Here is a 20,000-nt window from a genome sequence, read left to right as displayed (position 1 = left end):
AAATAGAGGTACAAACTTCAGCATCTTCTAGATGGATGATGGTCATTGACTGTCAACATTTTGAAAAGGTACAAATTTACAGTGCATTAAAATTAACTTTGAATTATTCATCTGTATCGTCTTTTTTCATATAAAAATGACCTGCAATTATTCCAGACTCCCATCATTTGCAGCTATTCTTTTTATGTGTTTGTTAGCAGAATTTGTTTTTGCAATGCTCATTAAATTGTCAAATCATGCCCGTGGATCTAGGTGCTGGAAATGCCTTAACCTTAATCCAAATCATCATTTTATTTTTTTCATTGAGATTCGCTGAATCTGTGGCTGGAATTTTACTGTCCTGCCCAGCATGGGAATTGGAGCAGGAGAGGGACGGACCATGGAAAGGTTCATTGACCTCGGGCAGGATTTTATTGTTTCAGGACCAGCGGGACAGTAAAATCTCACCCTGTATCTTGATCTTCTGTATTTACAATTATATTTCAGAGATTATTCATATGAGCTAACATAGTAGGTTCTCTGTGTGTTTATAAATTAGTTCAGATTTTTCTTTATGTTTGCAAATTTGCTCATACAACATTCATTTTTCAGGCCTACTATTTAAGATATTTTCTGTGATGCAAGGATGCTCTTAAAGGGAAAACTATTATGAGTAACAAAATAGCTGACTCATTGGAATAGAAGAGTTACAGTGCATTAAGGAGCCTTTCAGCCCATTGAGTCTACACCAACTCTCTGAAGGAGCAACCTGAGCCCTCTCCTCCGCCCTATTCCATAACCTCCCATATTTAATGCGCGAATCCCATCTAACCTGCACATCTTTGGACTGTGGGAGAAAACCGGTGCATCTGGAGGAAATCCATACAGATATGTGGATAACGTACAAATTCCACACAGACTGACACCCAAGTCTGTAATCAAACCCAAGCTGCCTGGCACTGTGAGGCCGCTGGTGCTGTGAGGCAGCAGTGCTAACTACTGTGCCAATAATTGAATTTAATTTCCCCCAGCGGTGGAATTCGAACCAGTGTCCCACACAGCATTTCCCGGGTCCTTTTCACTTTCAGTCTAATGACTTTACCACTATATCATTGTCTCCCGTTTTTCTTTTAAACACATTCTTGTGTTCCTGGCAGGTTCCTCCTGTTCCAAATGCAAGTTACCCACTGCTCTTATTTCCCTCCCAGGTGTGGATCTGATATCTCACTCTGAAACAATCACCAGTTTTTATTCAGCATTAATCTGTTTGTCTCCATAGATGTTGCCAGCTCTGCATATTATCAGTATCTTCTGCACTTATTTCAGATTTCCAGCATCTGTATTGGGCTTTCCCACTCCCTCAGAAAGTCTTGGAAAAGGGAATCAAAGGTTATGGGGAAAAGGTGGGGTTGAGAAACATATTTGCCAAGATTGAATGGGGAACAGACTGAATGAGCTGAATGGCCTAATTATTCCCCTATATCTTACGGTCTAAGTTTGAGGGATATATGGTAAGAAGAATGAAGAAAGGCAATCTAAATGAATTCTAAAAGGGGGTGCAGGGACAGAGAGACTTGGGAGTATAAGTTCAAATTGTTGAAGGTGGCAGGGTAGGTTGAGCACATAATTTTGAAGCATACAAGATTGTGGGCTTCAGAGACATAGCGTACAAGTATAAAGAAATGATGAACCTAGTACTTTACTTTTGACAAAGTTAAGGTAATTGGCAAAAGAACTGAAGGTGACATGGAGAAACTAATTTGGAAATTTGAAATACAAACAGAAAAAGGTGGAAATACCCAGGAGGTCTTGCTGCACCCTGGGGAGAGAAATAAGTTTAATGTTTTAAATCTGTGATCTTTCATCACAACTAAGAAAGGTTAGAAATGTAATAGATTTTTTTTGAGAAGCGGTGTGGAGAAGAGTAAAAGGGAAGGTCTGTGATTTGGGTGGAATGTGGGAGAGATTAATTTATGCAATGTTTTATGGTGCAAGGCCAAAGGACGTGGCAACGGGAGAAGCAAAGAAACATAAAGAAAGTGTTAGGATCTGGAATGCGCTACCCGAGTGGTGGAAGCAGATCCAATGGAGATACTCAAATGGAAAAAAAGGCAAGTACATGAAAATAAAATGTAGGGCTCTGGGGAAGTGATAAGGAGTAGGATTGGCTGGATTGTTCTTGCGGAGAGCCTACACAAATTATTTTGGGTTACATTGTAATTTACCCCATTTGTCTTATTCTGGGGTAGAGCTGAGTTTTCCTCTTCCAGCCTCACTCTGCCTGAGCTTTGCCCTTCTTGATTTATCCTAGATGACCATTGCCCCTCTAGCTTCGCTGTAGCTGACCATTGCCCTCTAGCTTCATATGACCATTGTCCCTCTAGCTTCACTGTAGATGACCATTGTTACTCTAGCTTCAGTGTAGATAGATGATCATTGCTCCTTTAGTCTCACCCTTGTTGACCATTGTCCCCCTAGCTTCAATGTAGATGGCAATTGCCCCTCTAGCTTCAATCTAATTGAATTTTATCCCTTTACTTATTCTAGATGGTCCTCGACCCGCTAGCTTCACTGTGACCCTTTGCCCCTCTAGCCTCGCTCTGGGTGACGCTTTGCCCCTCTAGCCTCGCTCTGGGTGACGCTTTGCCCCTCTAGCCTCGCTCTGGGTGACACTTTGCCCCTCGAGCCTCGCTCTGGGTGACGCTTTGCCCCTCGAGCCTCGCTCTGGGTGCCGCTTTGCCCCTCTAGCCTCGCTCTGGGTGACCCTTTGCCCCTCTAGCCTCGCTCTGGGTGACCCTTTGCCCCTCTAGCCTCGCTCTGAGTAACGATTTGCCCCTCTAGCCTCGCTCTGGGCGTCCGTTGCCCCTCTAGCCTCGCTCTGAGGAACACTTTGCCCCTCTAACCTCACTCTGGGCGGTCCTTTGCCCTTCGAGCCTCGCTCTGGACAGCCCTTTGCCCCTCCAACCTCGTTGTGGTAGCGGATTGCCGGGTGACAGTAATGGTGGTCGCGGGCTGAGGCGGTGAGGGTGTCGCGGGGGAGGGAGCCGGAGAGGGAGCCGGCGGGCGACAGCATCCCCACCATCGTAACCCTGATCATGAAAGCAGCTCTTTAATTTCAGCTTCTCGGCGGGGAGGAGGGTGAGCGAGTGATGGCGGGACTCATCAAGAAGCAGATCCTCAAGCACTTGTCCAGGTGAGCGGTTAGTGCGGCCGGTGGCGGGGGGAGGTGGTGGCGGTGGGGCCGAGGGGACTGGAGAGGGGGCCCGGGACCTCCGCTTGTTCCCCCCCGCTTATCTCATCCGGCAGAATGGGGAGCAAAGAGGGAGGCTGCTCGTCATTATTGACCCACACCCCGGTCGGATTTAAACACGGATTCATCCACAAAGTGAATGCTGCGGCTGGAAAGGAGAATCGGTTTTATTTTTAAAACCAATCTGATTTAAAATGGGAGGAATGCTGGTGAACAAGGGGATCAGTTTAAATTTACAGCAGAGGGAAGAGGAAGCTTTCCTCTCAATGGGGAGCAGGTGAAAACTTTCCCCAGAGCTGATGGAGATTGATAGCGGTTTGGGTGATTTGTTATTTTTTTGCGGGTTATATTCAAGTGTTCATTATCCCAGATCACAAATGGAGCCAGTGTTTTTTGGGGCTGTATCCGTGACACGTCGAGACAGGGTGGAGACTGTCCACTGGCTTCACACTTTCCAGCTGTGTGTGTGGGGAATGAGCTTTGTCATTCTCTGCAGCGTCCAGAAAAGTGAAAACAGGCAAATAAGTTACCTTACACCGAGATCAGGCATTCACATGGAGGCTTTCCATTGAGTTGTGACTGGGGACTGAAGTTGTGGCAAGGCTTAATTTACTTTGTGTGCTGATGGTGCAGAGAAATGCAGTCTTGTAGGTGGTTCTGATCAGATTGCCATGTTTTGCATATACACCTGTCGTCGGTTTGTACTATGGCAGGACAGATACATCACTCATTTTGTTGGGGTTGTTCCTTCCTAACATAACCTGTAAAATTTTCCACCTACTGTCAGGTGTTTGATAGCACGTCAGCTTTTTAAATGTAAACTGAAAGTGCAGCATTTCATGCCATGCTATCATGTGATACAGTGTGTGGGTGAGTTCAGGATGTGTGTGCCCTCCTTTCTTATTTATTTACGTACTGTAGATGTGGAAAGACTCCCAATCCACTTTGTGGGGCATTCATTTGTCTCAGCATCAAAGTTCATTATCACTTGCATTAAAAGCCACAAACCTTTGCTATGCTTCATCAAGCTGTGCCACTGAATAAATCAGGGTCACAAAGCTGGTATCAGTTGTGTTGACCTTGTAATTACCAGATTGTCATTAAAGCATCTAGTTCACATGTTTTGAAGGGAGGAAATTTGTTGTTGTTACCTGACCTGGCATAGATGTGATTCTTGACCCATGTGATTAGCCTTAATTGTGCTCTGAAATGGCCTAACAAGTCACTCAATTGTACCAAACCAGTACAACAAAATGCCCAATTAGTATGGGAGTACTTTCACCTCATGGGCTACATTGGATTGAGACTGTAGCTCAGCACTATTTCGGCCATGTCTTCAGCTGCTGTTTCAATGACCCTCCTTCCATCAGAAGGTCAGAGGTTGGATGTTCACTGATGACTGCATGGTGTTCAGTACCATATGCAGCTTTACAGATGATGAAGAAGAAGCTTGCATTTCACAAAATCTGGATGACATCCAGATCTGAGCTATTAAATGGGAAGTAACATTCATGCTGCACGAATGCTGGATAGTGACCATCTCCAGCTTGCCATATTCTAATCATCTCGCCTTAACATTCAATGGGATTAGCATCAGTGAACCCACTCCTTTCCCCGCTAACAAATCTGAGACTCACAATTGACCATAGATGTAATTGTATCAGCCACATAAATACTGTGAAGACAAGTACATCGGAGCTGAGCATTCTGTGGTGAATGACTCACCTCCTTGTCTTACATAAGCTTTTCCACCACATACAAGGCACAAGTCAGGACCATGATGGAGTACTGCCCACCCCTGTCTGGGCGAATGAAGCTCCAGTAACATTCAAGGAACTTGACACCATCTGGGACAAAGCAGCCCAGTTAATTGGCATCCCACCCACTCTTTTAAACATTAATTCCCTCCATCATAACTGCTACGTGGCTTCAATGTGTACCATCTGCAAGATACACTACAGCAACTCGCTAAGACACTCCAAACCCAGAACGTCTGCCACTTGGAAAGACAACGACAATGGATGGACATCACTTACAAGTTCCTTTCCGATTCTCACGTCATGTCACTTGGAAAGGTATCGCCATTCCTTCATTGTTGCTTGTTCAACATCCTGGAATTCCTGACCTGTCAGGAAGTACTTTACCACACAAACTGCAGAGGCTCAAGAATGCAGTTCATCATCACTTTTGTTTCTTTCACAGGATGGGCATTGCCAACCAGGCCAGCACTTTTTGCCTATCCCTAATTTCCCTTGAAAAGGTGGTGATGAGCTTGCCTTCTTGAACAACTGCCATCCATCTGGCTAAGTATGCAATAAACTGTTTAATGTGGAGGAAGGATGGCGTCAATCTGGCTGGGATACTTTGTCCTGGATGGTATTGAGCATGTGTTAGCGCGTGGAAAGTATTCCATCACACTCCTGACTTGTAGACTTTGGACAGACTTTGGGGAAATCAGAAGATGAATTTCTTTCTGCAGAATTCCCAGCCTCTGGCTTGTTTTTGTAGACACAGTATTTGTATGGCTGGTCCAGTTCGGTTCCTATTCAGTCGCATCCCCCCCCTTGAGAGCTATCTGATGTGGGTAATAAAGACTGGCTCATGTCCTTTGAATGAATGCGTAAGAAAAAGGACACAAAATACCCGCAATGGATAAAAAAAATTCTAAAGAGAAAATTCAGATTGTCTATACATTGCAAACAGAATTAGAATTAATTCCTATCTTCAGGTTTTTAAATCACTTTGTTATATCCTAGTCCTGATTTTCTGGCTTAAATGGCTTAAGCTGGCCCACAGCAGAAGCTCCCCAGCCCTGGGAACTGAGGAGATGGTATTTGAATTTTACTGTTGGAAATCTTTTCCTTTGCTTTGAATAAGTTGGTGTTACATAAAATTGTTGCCCAAATAACTCTGACTGTAGCGCACTTGACTGGGGAGCGTAAAACTTGATAGGGTGGTATCTAACCATTGAAAGTGGCAAGAAAGCAACTGCCACAAATAATGGCACAATGGAACCATGTGGACAAAGCTGCTTGTGTTCGTGCACAACATTTGGAGATGATCTTGCAAGGAGGCCCCTATTCAGGGCTGTAAACCGTCCTGCAGTGAAAGCACAGATGCAAACTGTGTGGAGGGAATTTACTGACTGAGGCAATACAGTCAACAATTTCTCATGACTGGCTGCAAATGAGGAAGAAGTTTGCTGGCATCAGCAGAAAATTAAAGGTCAGTATTCTCATGTTTATTTACGTTGTGAGACCCACTGGAGCATGATTCAAGCTGAAACTGGGATCTCATGCCCTTTGGGAGGTGTGTTTTAAGGCTTCATTCCCAACCCTTTTCCACACAGCTGTGCTTTATGCTAGATTTGATGGGCACAGTTTCCAGATCAATAGGGGTGGTGTCCAAGGGATTGCAAATCTGCATTTATCCAGTGAACTTGAGGCATTCTGTTTCTCTCGGATTCGTTGGGGTAACATTGATGGATGCAGAAGTTCGTTCTGGTCACATAAGAGCTCACTTATCGCCACCCTCACTGCCGCTGGCACAGACATACACAGTTCTCTTTCCAAAAATGTAGGTGCTATGACCACATTATGACTCTGCATCTAAAAACAACCCTCATTGATGTACAAAAAGATGTTTGTGTTCTGATAGTCACTGAGCATCAATTTAATACAAATCATTTTGTATTGGTGTTCAGGCTGTGATTGAAATGGGAAACTCTGATTGCTCAGTTTTGTGTCATGTGCCATTTTTTGAGCTCAAAAGAACCTTGTCATCTATCAAAGTTGTGTTTTCCATCTCGCTGATGCCCCCTGGGATTTCTCACTTTTGGTACCTGTGTACTGCACACTGCATGGCTGGCAGATTTCCCTGCGGAAATCTTGGAAAGATCCAATCCTGCTGAAACTCCTTGGCTCCATTGGATGTGATGTTTTTGTTCCAACTGTCGCCCATAGTCCACCTACAATAGGTGGTACAATTGTGTCGGTCTACTGTGAAGAAGATAGGTCATCTCTTCCACCTCCAGACAGATATCCTTGGAGTCAAAAGGACGTAGGTCCAAATCTTATTCCAGGCTTGAGCGTGTAATCTGAACTGATAAATCAGATAATGCTGTATGGTTGAAGCTGTTGTCTTTCAAATGACAGCATTAGAGAGGCTCTATGTTTTGAGGTTGAACACATGAAAGAAGACCCTGCTGCATTACTTGAGGAATTATAAGGTGGTCTAGGCAACATTTAGCTCTAGCCTAACACACTAAAATTAATTGATTAATTAGCTATTTGCCATATTGCTGTGGGCAATTGATGTGTACAAGCTGGTATTTTTGACTATAGAACAACAGTGACTACACTTCAAAAGTATTTCATTGAACCATTTTTGGGACAATCTGGGGGCACTGAAGGGTGCTGTGTAAATGCAAGTTGATTAGCAAAAGATTGTCTAAACACAAGTCGTTGAACAGTCCCAGTGCTTAGCCTTGCTGCCTCACAGCGCCAGGGACCGGGGTTTGATTTCCAACATAGGTCACTGTCTGTGTAAAGTTTGTACATTCTCCCCATGTCTGTGTGAGTTTCCTCCAAGTGCTCCAGCTTCCTCCCAAAGTCTGAACGATGTACTGGTTAGGTGCAGTGACCCGAACAGGCACTGGAGTGTGGCGACTAGGGGAATTTCACATTAACTCTATTGCAGTATTAATGTAAGTCTTACTTGTGACTAGTAAATAAAATGTTTTTAAAAAACTGTATTGGGTGTGACCAAAAGGCTTCAATGCACTTGCATTTGTTAGCTCTCATGCACTTCTCTTCCTCATTTAAACAGTGCAGCATAATTAGAACCCAAAACAGTATACCCACCCTCACCACGTTGCATGGTGTGATCTGAATGAGAGCAACAGTGAAGGATTGTACGATTGGTGGGATGAGAAATGAATATGTATACCACCCACAAAATCAGCTGATGTATTGAGAAAAATGAGTAAACCTAACTTTAAAATTGAAAGAAAAATGATTCCACTTTAAACTGATTTCCCTTTAAGTGGCCTGCTACAGCTGACTAATTACCGTACCACTTTCCAGAGGTGAATTGAACATTTGGATAGAGTACAATAGATGTCAGGAGTGGGTCTGATTTGCATAATTATACTGTTCTAATGAGGTTTGTGGATGCCTGTAGTGAAGCTTCATTTTCTTCCTGCCATGCGTACCTTATGCCTACAGTATGACCTGTGTGTGCACAATGCAAAGCTTCACCAACAGCGTAGAACCTCTCAAAACTGGTTCCCTTTTGAGGTCTCACCTCCACATTGTATGTTCTTGGCAGTAATGATTGTGATACAATGACTCCAGGTTTATCAGCAATAGTTTGAAAAGTACTGGGAAATGGCAATGTTTATTGTACTGAATGAAAAGTAATTGATTAGTAATTGGACCTAACAAATGATGAGGTCTGTGTACAACACATCAATTATTGCTTTGGTTATCTATTAGTCATTACATGAATTACTTGGTTTCCTTGTTCAGAGACTGTAGTATTATGTAAGGATGAACTTTTTCCACCATTCAGTCACCTCAAAATTATCCAGACTGAATTTCTGATCCTTATCACAACATTTTTGTCAGATTCTTCAAGTAAATCCGGTTACAATAAATGGAATTTATCAATTATTAGAATTGAATTACTATATACAAGTAAGTAACTACAAGACAGTCTTGTCTGATGATTTAAATTTCCTCAGAACAACTGGGTTTGTTTTCATAATCCCACTGTCATATCAGTCATCTCAGTGGTTATTTTGTGCTTTACATTTTTGTTGCTGGCAACCATTTACTGCTGACTGTCCCACTTGGAAAATATTTATTTTATAAATGAAACAGGTCTCATTCATGACTTTGTTAGAACTGATTGCCACTGATATTTGTTTGAAGTTGGAAATAGGCATTTTGCACCATATGCATCCATTGGAAATATTTCCTTTTCTACCATATGGTGACTTTGTATTTTCACATCTGATAGCCAGGATCGGCCACTTCCAGATCCTCAAAAAAGCAACTATGTCTGTGTGTGATGTTCTGAAACCAAAACAGCAATCACTGCATTTTAAATTTTTAAAATCTTCTCTGTGATAACTTATTTAGAATTGAGAATTTTTATTTTCCCAGCTGCCCAATATTATCTTGGGCTCTTGGAATACCACATAATCAATTGTGGATTTCATCTGATAGGTTAGTGTAGCTCTTGGGCAGTGCTGTGTTGTCAGGGATAAGCCATAAGCCAGGGATAAGTTGTCAGGGATGCCATGATTCAGATGGGACATTAAACCAGGGTCTTCTTTCCCTAAGTGAGTCAATGTAAAAGGTCCACTGGTCTGGTTCAGTGAATAGAATGATATTCTGTGTCCTGGCCAACGTCCTGTCTTGCCCAACATGACCAGCAATGGATTATCTGGCCATTCATTTGTTAATTCATTTTCTCTTTGTGGAACATTGATGTATGGAAATTTGCTGTTGCATTTACTGATTTAAGAAAATGAATTATTAACAAAAATATCCATTGATTGTGAACAACTTTGGGATATCATGAGGACATTTGCACCTATCTAAATAAAAATTTGTTCTTGTAGAAAGATGCCTAAAATAACATTTTGCATAACTGCTTTGGTTTTATCATGTCAATTTCTTTGGTCACTTATTTCACAGATGATAGTTTCATTCTTGATTTGGCTGAAACAAAGCTGCCACAATGTAGATTTTCATTTGCCAACTGAGTTTCAGTCTACCTAATGTTTTATCTCTGCTACCAACTAATAATTTTCATAACCTGAAAGTGTTTTCTCTTTTACCCGATTTTAACCGTGGTTCTGTTTACATATTGTGATGGGCTGATAGAATGCTTTATGTTGATCTTTAATCTGTTTGATGCTTGAGCAGTGTGTTAACTTTATTTCCATTATTCATGTAGTAACTGACTTTTGCAAATTTTTAAGAAGCAAGATTTCTTTTAGATATGCTGTTCTCTTAACTCTGCATACACCTGTGAGGATATACCAATGGAATTAAGGTTACACTATTGAGAAGATAAAGGCAGAATCACCTGTTTTTGCAGATACAAGATGAAAGATTGTAAATGACACGTAGTTTTCTGGAAAAATATGAAAAGTGAAAGGACTATCATTCCTATTCTGAATTCTGAACTTTGGCTAGCATTGAATGGTGCAATGGAAAGCCACCAGATGCAACATGGAGTTTTATTTCAGTTGATGTCCTTGTCAGCTCTTAACATAATGAGTGTCAGTGACCTGATATCCACTTGAATCTTTGAACAATGCATTTCTTAAGCACATGTCATCACTTCTGAAAGCCACAAGCCTGCTTCTTTGTTACAAAAGTATTGTATTACTGGTGATAGTTTGTATCGAAAGTTGATTGTAACTGACTTTTTTGGAATAGGAAGCAGAGACTTCAAATAAGAAATCACCCAAAACAAAGTGAGCTAAGTGACACAAGGGAAGGCAGCATGATGGCATGGGGTTCAGATTCTAGCTGTGATGATGTTGTCATAATTCAAGTTTTCAGGCATGCTAGTAAAACCTCGTAAGATATGTAGTGAACAAAAAGGTTGCATTTCAACTTTTAGGCTGTGGCAAAGATATTTGGAGATTTCTGTGGTTGCTTTCATGTTCTGAAAAGTGGGCAATTACATGTGGTTGAGAAAAAAAGAATATGAAACAGAAGGAAGGGAGAACCAAAGTCAGCTATAGTTAAATAACTTTGAAAGACCTCAAGGTGCTAATTGAAGTCATACATTCCAATATAGTTCTGTGTTTTGACTAAGCAGCTGGGGTAAATTACTTATATCTGTCATTGAAATATCATGGCAATGTGAAAGAATTGCAGAAAATGTAAAAATCGAAGTACAAAATGAAAAACGCTGCGGACAAAAAGCGTCTGCAGAAGGATCTAGATAGGCTGGGCGAATGGGCCAGGAAATGGCAAATGGAATTTAATGTTGGCAAGTGTGAGGTGGTCCACTTTGGTAGGAAGAATGGTAGGAAGGACTATTACTTACGTGGCGAAAAACTGCAGCAGGCGACGGTGCAGAGGGACCTCGGGGTCCTTGTGCATGAGTCGCAAAAACCCAGCTTGCAGGTGCAGCAGGTGGTCAGGAAGGCGAATGGGATGCTGGCCTTCATAGCGAGGGGGATTGAATATAAAAGTAGGGAGGTCTTGCTGCAGCTGTATAGGGCATTGGTGAGGACGCAGCTGGAGTACTGTGTGCAGTTTTGGGCGCCGCACCTGCGCAAGGATATTTTGGCCCTGGAGGGAGTGCAGAGGAGGTTTACTAGGCTGATACCGGAGTTGAGGGGGTTGAGCTATGAGGAGAGGCTGAATAAACTAGGCTTGTACTCGTTAGAGTTTAGAAGAATGAGGGGAGATCTCATTGAGACGTATAAGATGATGAATGGGATGGATAGGATAGAGGTGGAGAGACTCTTCCCGCTCAAAACAGACAGTAGGACTAGGGGGCACAGCCTCAAGATAAAGGGGAGGCGGTTTAGAACGGAGTTGAGGAGGAACTTCTTCACTCAAAGGGTGGTGAATCTCTGGAATTCTCTGCCCGTTGAAGTGATGGAGGCTGCCTCGCTAAATATTTTTAAGAAGCGGGTTGATGGGTTCTTGATAAAAGAGGGGATTAAGGGTTATGGGGAGAGGGCGGGAAAGTGGAACTGAGCCACGACAGATCAGCCATGATCTTATTGAATGGCGGGGCAGGCTCGAAGGGCTAGATGGCCTACTCCTGCTCCTATTTCTTATGTTCTTATGTTCTTATGTTTCTGGAGAAGAATGGAGTTAACATTTCGGTCCAGTGTCCTTTTCGTTAGAACTCGGAGGTGTTCGAACAGCTTATAAGGAGGAACAGAACAAAATGGACAAAGATAGTTGATGGAGGCCATTACCATTTCTTTATCAGTTGCGTATGATAGAACATACAAGGAATTTTTATTTGGTTGCTAAATGGTCAACATGCAAAGTGCAGCTTGGCAATAAGACATAAGCGCCCCCTCCCTAGTTCTAGCACTCAACACGTTGGCTTTTGTGCTTCTATAAACCAGGAGTTCTCATACTTGCTCTCCATGCTCCATTTGCTCATACCTGCTGACAAAACAGACCTTGTTACTCTGCTCTCATTAGAATAGAGGATGTTATGAAATTTAAATTAAGGGATGGCAGAGAGTAGATAAGAAACACACTGCTAATGATTAAGGAGCCTTAAATTAGATATAAGATTAAATACAAAGGATTTCCGAGAGGGAGCAGATGAAACTTATTTATATAGCGCACTGTGGAATGAGTTGGTGACTGAAGCAGAGACCATGTTCATACAGTGTTGAAAAATAGGCTAAGTGTTTGAGGAAAAGGAAATTATGGAAACTTGGTGAACACATGGAATTAGGATTATGGCTCACTTGGAGGTTTATACTAAAATGGGAGATTTGGGCAGGCCCAAATCTGTGTTTAATTTCAATGTCATTCCATGTATAAAAGCATAAGAAAAAATACAGTACTGCAATTTCCAAACACAAATGATTTGTAATAATATGCAGACTGTGACCGCAGCAGTAACTTTGAAGCAAAATCACACTATATTTGGAGTTATGCCATTATTGCTGTAGTGCAGGCATCAAAGTTACAAAGCATGTAATTTTGACAGACCTTTTGTTATCACTGTTGGGATAGCCTGCTACATGTCCATGCGATTCCTTTCTCAGTTGGCAATTTGCTAATCTTAATTTTTAGGTTAGATATCTTCAAATATTTAATTTGTTTAAAAATTAGATTCTCTATTTTATGCTGAATTAGCTGATTGATAGTATGGTAATATGCTGTCAATATTAGGGAGCAGAAAAGGCAGAGCTAAATTTCAATATGACATAGCAGTTCAAATTTATAACATAAAAATAGATGCTGGATTGTCCCTAGACTCTTGAAGCATGCACTCGTTAGCTTAATTGTCAGCCTGAATTAAAATGTCAGCATACGGGCGAGTTAATGGGTTTATTAGTTCTTCACTTCAACTTCATTTGGGAGTTGGTGGGGGGAAAAGATAGTGTGCTTATATGGCTGAAAAATTCAACATTGCTGCAGGTGGGCTACATATCGTTTTCCCTGCCCAAGATTGGACAATACCAATTTCTGAGATGATTCCACCCATTGGAAAGCTACTTTGCAACTCGGGCGATTAAATTCGAACAGTGATGTTCTGCATGAATTTCTGTCCAAAAACAGTTTTGCATAAAAGGATGTGGGGCAGTCAATGCAAGTTTGAGTAGAATTCAGTTTTTATTTTGTTTTGCCACAGCAGATTACATACCAAAATTAGGGCTCATCCTTTGTGTTTGAGCTTGAAACGGGCAATGTCTTTGAATGTTATCGTACCTAAATACAGTGTAATAGATACAAAGTTTTATGGTGTGTATATTATTTGAAGGTCATATGCTGACTTTTATTGAAGCATTTTCATTGTTAATGGCTAATTTTTGCTTGCAGAAAATATCACCTTGGCTATGTGTGTAATAAAATAAGATTGATATACTGGAATATAGTAAAGCCCATTTCCTTCAACCTTGCAAACAACAAGAATAAGTAATGTAAGAATCAAAATGCTGTTGCATTAGATGCAAACCTTAGAAGCAGGATACAAAATCTAGCTTCAGAACATGCATCAAATCATTACATCAAAAAAAGATGCAGATTCCTATTCCATCGTTATTTCATGCAAACTTTTAAGATTTATGATCCTGTTGGTATAAGTACCGTTGTTTTTCTTGTTATAGATAAATGACCTGGGGTTGGGTATAAGGACAATTGTATGGATGACACAAAACTTGACCATGTAGTAAATAATGAGCAGAATATTAGCAAATCTCAAGAAAGCATAAGCAGACTGGTAAACAGATAAACAAATGCAGATTCAATTAAATATGAATGTGCGCATGGGTTGCAAGAGTCAAGAGACTGAATGAACATTGCAGTTTTTTTCTTGAAGCTGGCTGGCCCACTTTGAGAAATAGATAAAGTGAAGAGGACACGTAGCTTTGTAAATAAGGGCATTGAATGAAAGACAAGGAGGTCATGCCGAACCTCTACAAATCATTTGTCCGGACTCCAATTTAGTGCACAATACTTCAGGAAAGATGTCAAGGTGCTGAAAAAATGCAGTGACGTTTCCCAGGATGATGCCAGGGATGACTGTCTTTAATTATGTTGAGTGATTGCAAAAGCTGGAATCACTCTCCTTTGAGCAAACCAAGTTAAAGGGATTTCTAAGAGAGGTATTCAAAATTCTGAAGCATTTTGATGGAGCAAGGAGAGAAAACCTGTTTCCCTTTCGAATCGGCCAGTAACCAAAGATCATAGATTTTACATAATTGGCAAAATAACTAGAGGGAAAATGAGAATATTTTCATACATGGATCTGTTAAAGTCTGGAATGCATTACCTGACTGAAAGGGTGGTGGAAAGAGAATCTGTAGGGATCTTCAGACTTGAAGATGACTAATTTGGAGGATGAATGGAAAATAGCTGAGGTGTGGGACTAAATTAGATCGCTGTTTTAGAGTTACCACAGGCACAATAAGCCAGGTGGCTTCCTCCAGTGCTTTTAGATTAAATTATTTTATGTCTTTTTCATCTAGCCGAGTGGGTTGAGTCATCTGGTTTGTTGGTATTTCTTCCTCTGACTGTATAAATGGCTGTCACTGCTCAAGCTGATGTTTAACACATTGGGCAAGGTACCAGAATGCTCCTGCTGCATTTGGAATCGTATTTGAGCATAAAGCATAACCTTGAAGAAGAGGAGGGAAATTGGAGGAGGTGGCAGTGAAATGTATTAGTCTGTGTTGCATCAATCTGAAGTCTCTTCTCAAGTTCCTCCTGTGTACATTTATCAATAGTTTGCTATCGCAATCTTGATGCATTCTTGGCAATGCATCAGGTAAATAAGTGGTGATCATTTTTCATTTACGTATATGTGGTATAATATGCAAACTGCATTGTATTCATAATTGTAAAGCTGCCTCAGTCTAAGATGGCTTGGCTGTCCTATGTTGCCTTACACATTAGTTATATAAACACAAATTTCCTTTTTATCGCATGAGAACATTGGATACAGAGCTTCCACTATCATATTACGTTACTTGATGGGCAGTCACGTCAAAAATGACTTTGGCTCACTGAATTGTCATAGGCACATACTAAATGAAAGGCATTTAATAATTCAAATACTGTATTTCTGTCTCTGGGAGTTGAATGAAATCTAGCTCAGACAAGGGTGCAATCATTCTTGCTTTTCTGTCACTTGTATTAAGCCAACCAGCACAGTTCTGGCTTGGCAAAAGCTCCAAGTCACAAACTTCACTTAGCTTGACAGTAACTCAGTTGATTACATCTTACATTGCATGGATTAGAAGGAGCAGTTCTCTTTGTCTTCATGCAGCACCTGATCTGAGATTGCTTGATAATGAAAGTCGCTAAAGTCCTGGAGGACCAGAGGGAGCTCTTCTCTTTTGAGAGATAGAAAGACTGGTGGTGATTTTAACATGAATGTTACCTCTGGTGAGGGGCAAGATGGAGAAGGCAGGGCCTTCATGGATAATCTCAGCCCATACAGGAATTGAACCCACGCTGTTGATGTCTCTGCATCATGAATCAGCCGTATAGCCAACTGAGCGAACCAGCCCCTCTGTTTGATAATAGTAAAGGAGTGAAAAGTGTTTTATTTCTCAGAATTAATAATCCTCAGTTTGAGCAAAGAAACTCACCAAATGATTGAAAATAAATAATTACATTCATTGGCAGAGCATTTGTAAGAATGAGCAATCAGGTACCTTTTTTGCTTTAAATTGCAGCATAAACAACAGTGGAGTTTGCCCGCTTCCATGAACAGGGAATAATTTAGTTGCTCAGAGAGACTTGTGTGGGGCAAATATGCACATAAAGTAGCTGAACTGGATCCTCCTCCAGGTTTGTTTTTTTTCCCCCTATGGATAAAATTGAGAACTTGCAGATGTGAAGCTGTCACATTGCTTTATCATGTAGTTGGCTACAAACCTGCTGTGCTCTGCTACTGCATTGTTTAATCTAGTGTTATGAGAATTGCAAAGCTCAAAAGACTCCATGCTAGTGGAGGCAGGAATTTTATCAACCAAATTATTACATTGAAGAAAAGTTTAACAGTAACATTGTTTCCTTTAACAGGAGAAGCACGTTGTGTACTAGTTGAATTTATCACTATTACAATTTTTCATCTTGTGGCATGCATTTTCTCACCACCAGAATTAATCTGACAATGTTAATCAGTTAATTCATTAAGCTGTAGTTCAGCCAGTTTCTTAGATTGATGGCTTTGTGAAAACAGCTCTGGGTGAAAGATTTTAGATACTCATACCTGAACAAGAAGTGCCGGATAAAAAATGCCGGTTTTGTCAAAATCTGGGGACAAACATTAACTTGCTTGAATGAGTGCAGCTGTAATGATATCCAAGAAACAATACCACCCAGGACGAAGCAACTTATTTGAATGGCCCCCCATTCTCCACCTTAAACATTCAATCCCTCCAACACTGGTACGCGGTAACACCAGTGCGTACCATTTACAAGATTCACTGTAGCGACTCACCAAACCTCCTCCAATAGCAGTTTCAAGGTATGAACCTCTGCCACCTAGAAGCACAAATGCAACAGAAACCCTCTGAGATGCACCATTCTGGTTTGAACTATGTTGCAATTCCTTCACTGTCACTAAATGAAAATTATGCAGCTCCCACCAGCACGGAGTGTATCTGCACCACATCAACTTGCAGCGGTTCTAGAAGGCAACTCACCACCCTCTCCTGCAGAAGAATTGGAAATGGACAAAAATGCTGGTCATGCTGGTGATGCACACTTGCATCTTTTATAATGTAAGAAATAAGCATGTTGTATTAAATTGTCTGTCTTTTATCATTTTTAACTATTGGTATTTACTTGTGTTTAAGACTGTTCCTAATGTTAGGAGGGAATACATGATACAATTTGATATGTTTATTATGTCTGCTATGAGCAGAGCAAGTGCTCTGGCTGCAGAGAATTCCTCTGTGCAATAGAAGTTCACTGATGAAATGCTATGCAGCGGAGGGGTAGAAAGTTATGACATCAGATACAAAACTGACATTAGATTGCAGAGAGAGAATAAAACTGACCGGTGTGGAATTGGTAAGGGGCACACTAGAGGATATATTTTGAAATTGCCCAGAACTGAAGTTTAACGAACAAAGGAGCTAAACTTATAATGGGGGGCCCTGTTCAGAACTGTTCCAGGGGAACTTGGAATCAAAAAAGGTAACTGAGGAGAGAACCTCTCCAAGGGTAATGGTTTTGTCAGTATCATCAAATACGTTTGAGAAGAAATTTACCCATTCATTGCCTGATTTTTAAAAACCAAACAAAATGAAATTCCTTCTGTGTGTAAAAAAAAATCAAGTTTATTTGTCTTTTTTTGCAAGAAACAAAATAAATTTAAAAAACTACACTATTATACACAGACCAACAGAATTCTGTCTAAACCTATCAAGATTGGGAACTCTGCTTAATTAATTATTTTCATGCTACCTGAAGCCTGGGAATAAAATATCCAAGTTTTGGACTTTAATTCGATACTTGCTGAGATCATGCAGCACAGATTTAGATCTCAAATCTGGAACCGTCAAGAAGTCATTGCATTGACCACAGAAGTTAGGAACAGTGAGGAATTAGGAGGGCAAATGGTACGCCAGCCTTTATTTAAGGGGGTTGGAGTATAAACAGAAGTCTTATTGTAAATACTGCAGACAACACCTAGAGTACGGTAAATAATTTGAACCTCCTTACCCAAGGAAGAATATATCTGCCTAATTGAGAGGCACAACAGATGTTCACAAGATTGCTCCTAGGATGAGAGAGTTGACCTATGAGGAGAGACTGAGTGGAAGGGCCTATATTTTCTGGAATGAAAAGTAATTTCATAGAAACATGAAAAGCTTAGGGCTTGAAAGGTAGAAAGAGATTGTTGGTTTCTTCCTGGTGGCTGTAGAGTCCAGAACTAGGGAATCATAATCTCAGATAAAGCATTGGCCACTTTGGATTGAGATGAGAAATTTCTTCACTTGAATGTTTATGAATCTTTGAAATTGTTTGCATAGAGGACTGTGACTGCTCAGGCATTTTGCTTATTCAAGGCTGAAATCAATAAATGCTTGATCTTGTAATCAAGGAATAGGGAAATTGGACTGGAAAGTGTAGTTGATGTAGAAGATCATTATGATTGAATGTTGGAACAGGTCTGATGGGCTGAATGGAGCCTACTTTTCCTCTTTTTTTTGCTGCCTTACACATCAGCTGTTCTGTTACTAGTCCATTTCTGTGAAAGCAGTACAATATGTATGTATTGAAATTAAACATAACTTTTTTATTGGATAAGATGATGGGAAAATGGTTTGTTTTACAGACAGTGACCTCAATCAGACATAACATATGAATAGAACATATGAATTATGAGCAAGGTATGCCAGTCAGTCCCTCGAGCCTGCTCTGCAATTTGATAAGATCATGGCTTCTCTGAATTGGCCTCAGCTCTACTTTCCTGTCTACCTGCTATAACCTTTTGACTCCCTTGTCAATCAAGAATCTATCTAACTCAACCATAAAATTAGTCAATGTCTCTGCCACTGCTCGTTGCGAGAAGAGAACTCCACAGGCCAAACAGCCACACAACTTTGTTTTGTATTCAGTTTGATGGTTGTGGAAAAGGCAGTATATTGAAGCTATTTCATTCTTCAGTCATCTTCATAGAAAAAGCACTTCATAGTGAATATTGTGCAGCCAAGTGTTCTTTACTTAGGCTCTCTGCTCAGTTCTATGTAAGTGATATTCCCCCTGCAGTTGTGGAACCAAGCTTTTTCAGTAAAGGTTGATTTCTGAAGATTTTGCCTTTTGCAGGCCAGTAACAGTTTTTGAGAATGAACACTTATTGTACCTTTACAGTCAGTGCTGGTGTTCAGCTGGTAGCAGTCCTTTGAATAAATAGATATCTGATCATGTCTGGAGGTGTGCATTTCCAAAATGACGCTTGTGCTGCACATACAATACATTAACAAGAAATGAGTTTCCATAGCCTAATTGTAGTTGACCGCTTATGTAACTTGAGCAATAAGAAGCCCTTCATTTCAACTAAATGTTCCCATTCCTTGTAAAGTACATGAAGATATTTTCAGTTTGACTTTAAATCTAAGGTTCCAAAATTCAAATTCTAGCTACGTATAGTATGGAGCTGCAAACTTATTTTGGCTTTTCATTTTTTGATGCTATTTTAGGTACTGAAAGTATATGTGAATTTTATCTTTGAAGAAATAATGTCAATCTTAGGTGACCACATCACTGACAATATAGTTTTGCTTCTTCACTCTGTTTTTATTCTTCCTGCTGCTAAACTTCCTTATATCTCTCTGGGGTGGTGATTTCATAGCGTTGAATTCCAGATTTTCAATGGTATCAAGCAATACTCATTAAAGTGAGGATGGGAAAACTGGAATTGGGTTAATTATGTGGATCTCGTTCTGACCATTATCTTGATAACTAAGTTTCAGAACTAAACTATTGCTTCCCCACTGATTTCAGGGGAATTACTGTCTTTTGTAAGATCTAAGTAGCCAAGAAAAAGTACAGTTGAATCAATGAAGTGTAATTACTTC

General features: G+C 40.7%; 1 protein-coding gene across 4 annotated transcripts in view; it reads left to right on the top strand.

The window, feature by feature from the left end:
• The first annotated feature begins 2,951 nt into the window (after nucleotides 1–2,951).
• Nucleotides 2,952–20,000, top strand: part of bltp3b (bridge-like lipid transfer protein family member 3B) — a 111,310-nt gene continuing 94,261 nt past the window's right edge. For 2 of the 4 annotated variants that reach the window (XM_080207326.1, XM_080207325.1), the window contains exon 1: nucleotides 2,960–3,172. In XM_080207326.1, the coding sequence (XP_080063452.1) occupies nucleotides 3,129–3,172 (44 nt within the window). In that variant the 5' untranslated portion in view covers nucleotides 2,960–3,128. Of the gene's footprint in view, nucleotides 3,173–20,000 lie in introns of all 4 variants that reach the window. The other 2 variants (XR_013888966.1, XR_013888965.1) reach the window with 2 other exon arrangements.

The sequence above is a fragment of the Carcharhinus amblyrhynchos genome, chromosome 19 (assembly GCF_965287045.1).
Source record: "Carcharhinus amblyrhynchos chromosome 19, sCarAmb.v2.hapA, whole genome shotgun sequence".
NCBI lineage: Eukaryota > Metazoa > Chordata > Chondrichthyes > Carcharhiniformes > Carcharhinidae > Carcharhinus > Carcharhinus amblyrhynchos.
The sequence above is the reverse complement of the archived record's forward strand: the minus strand, read 5'-3'. Positions and strand labels throughout refer to the sequence as shown.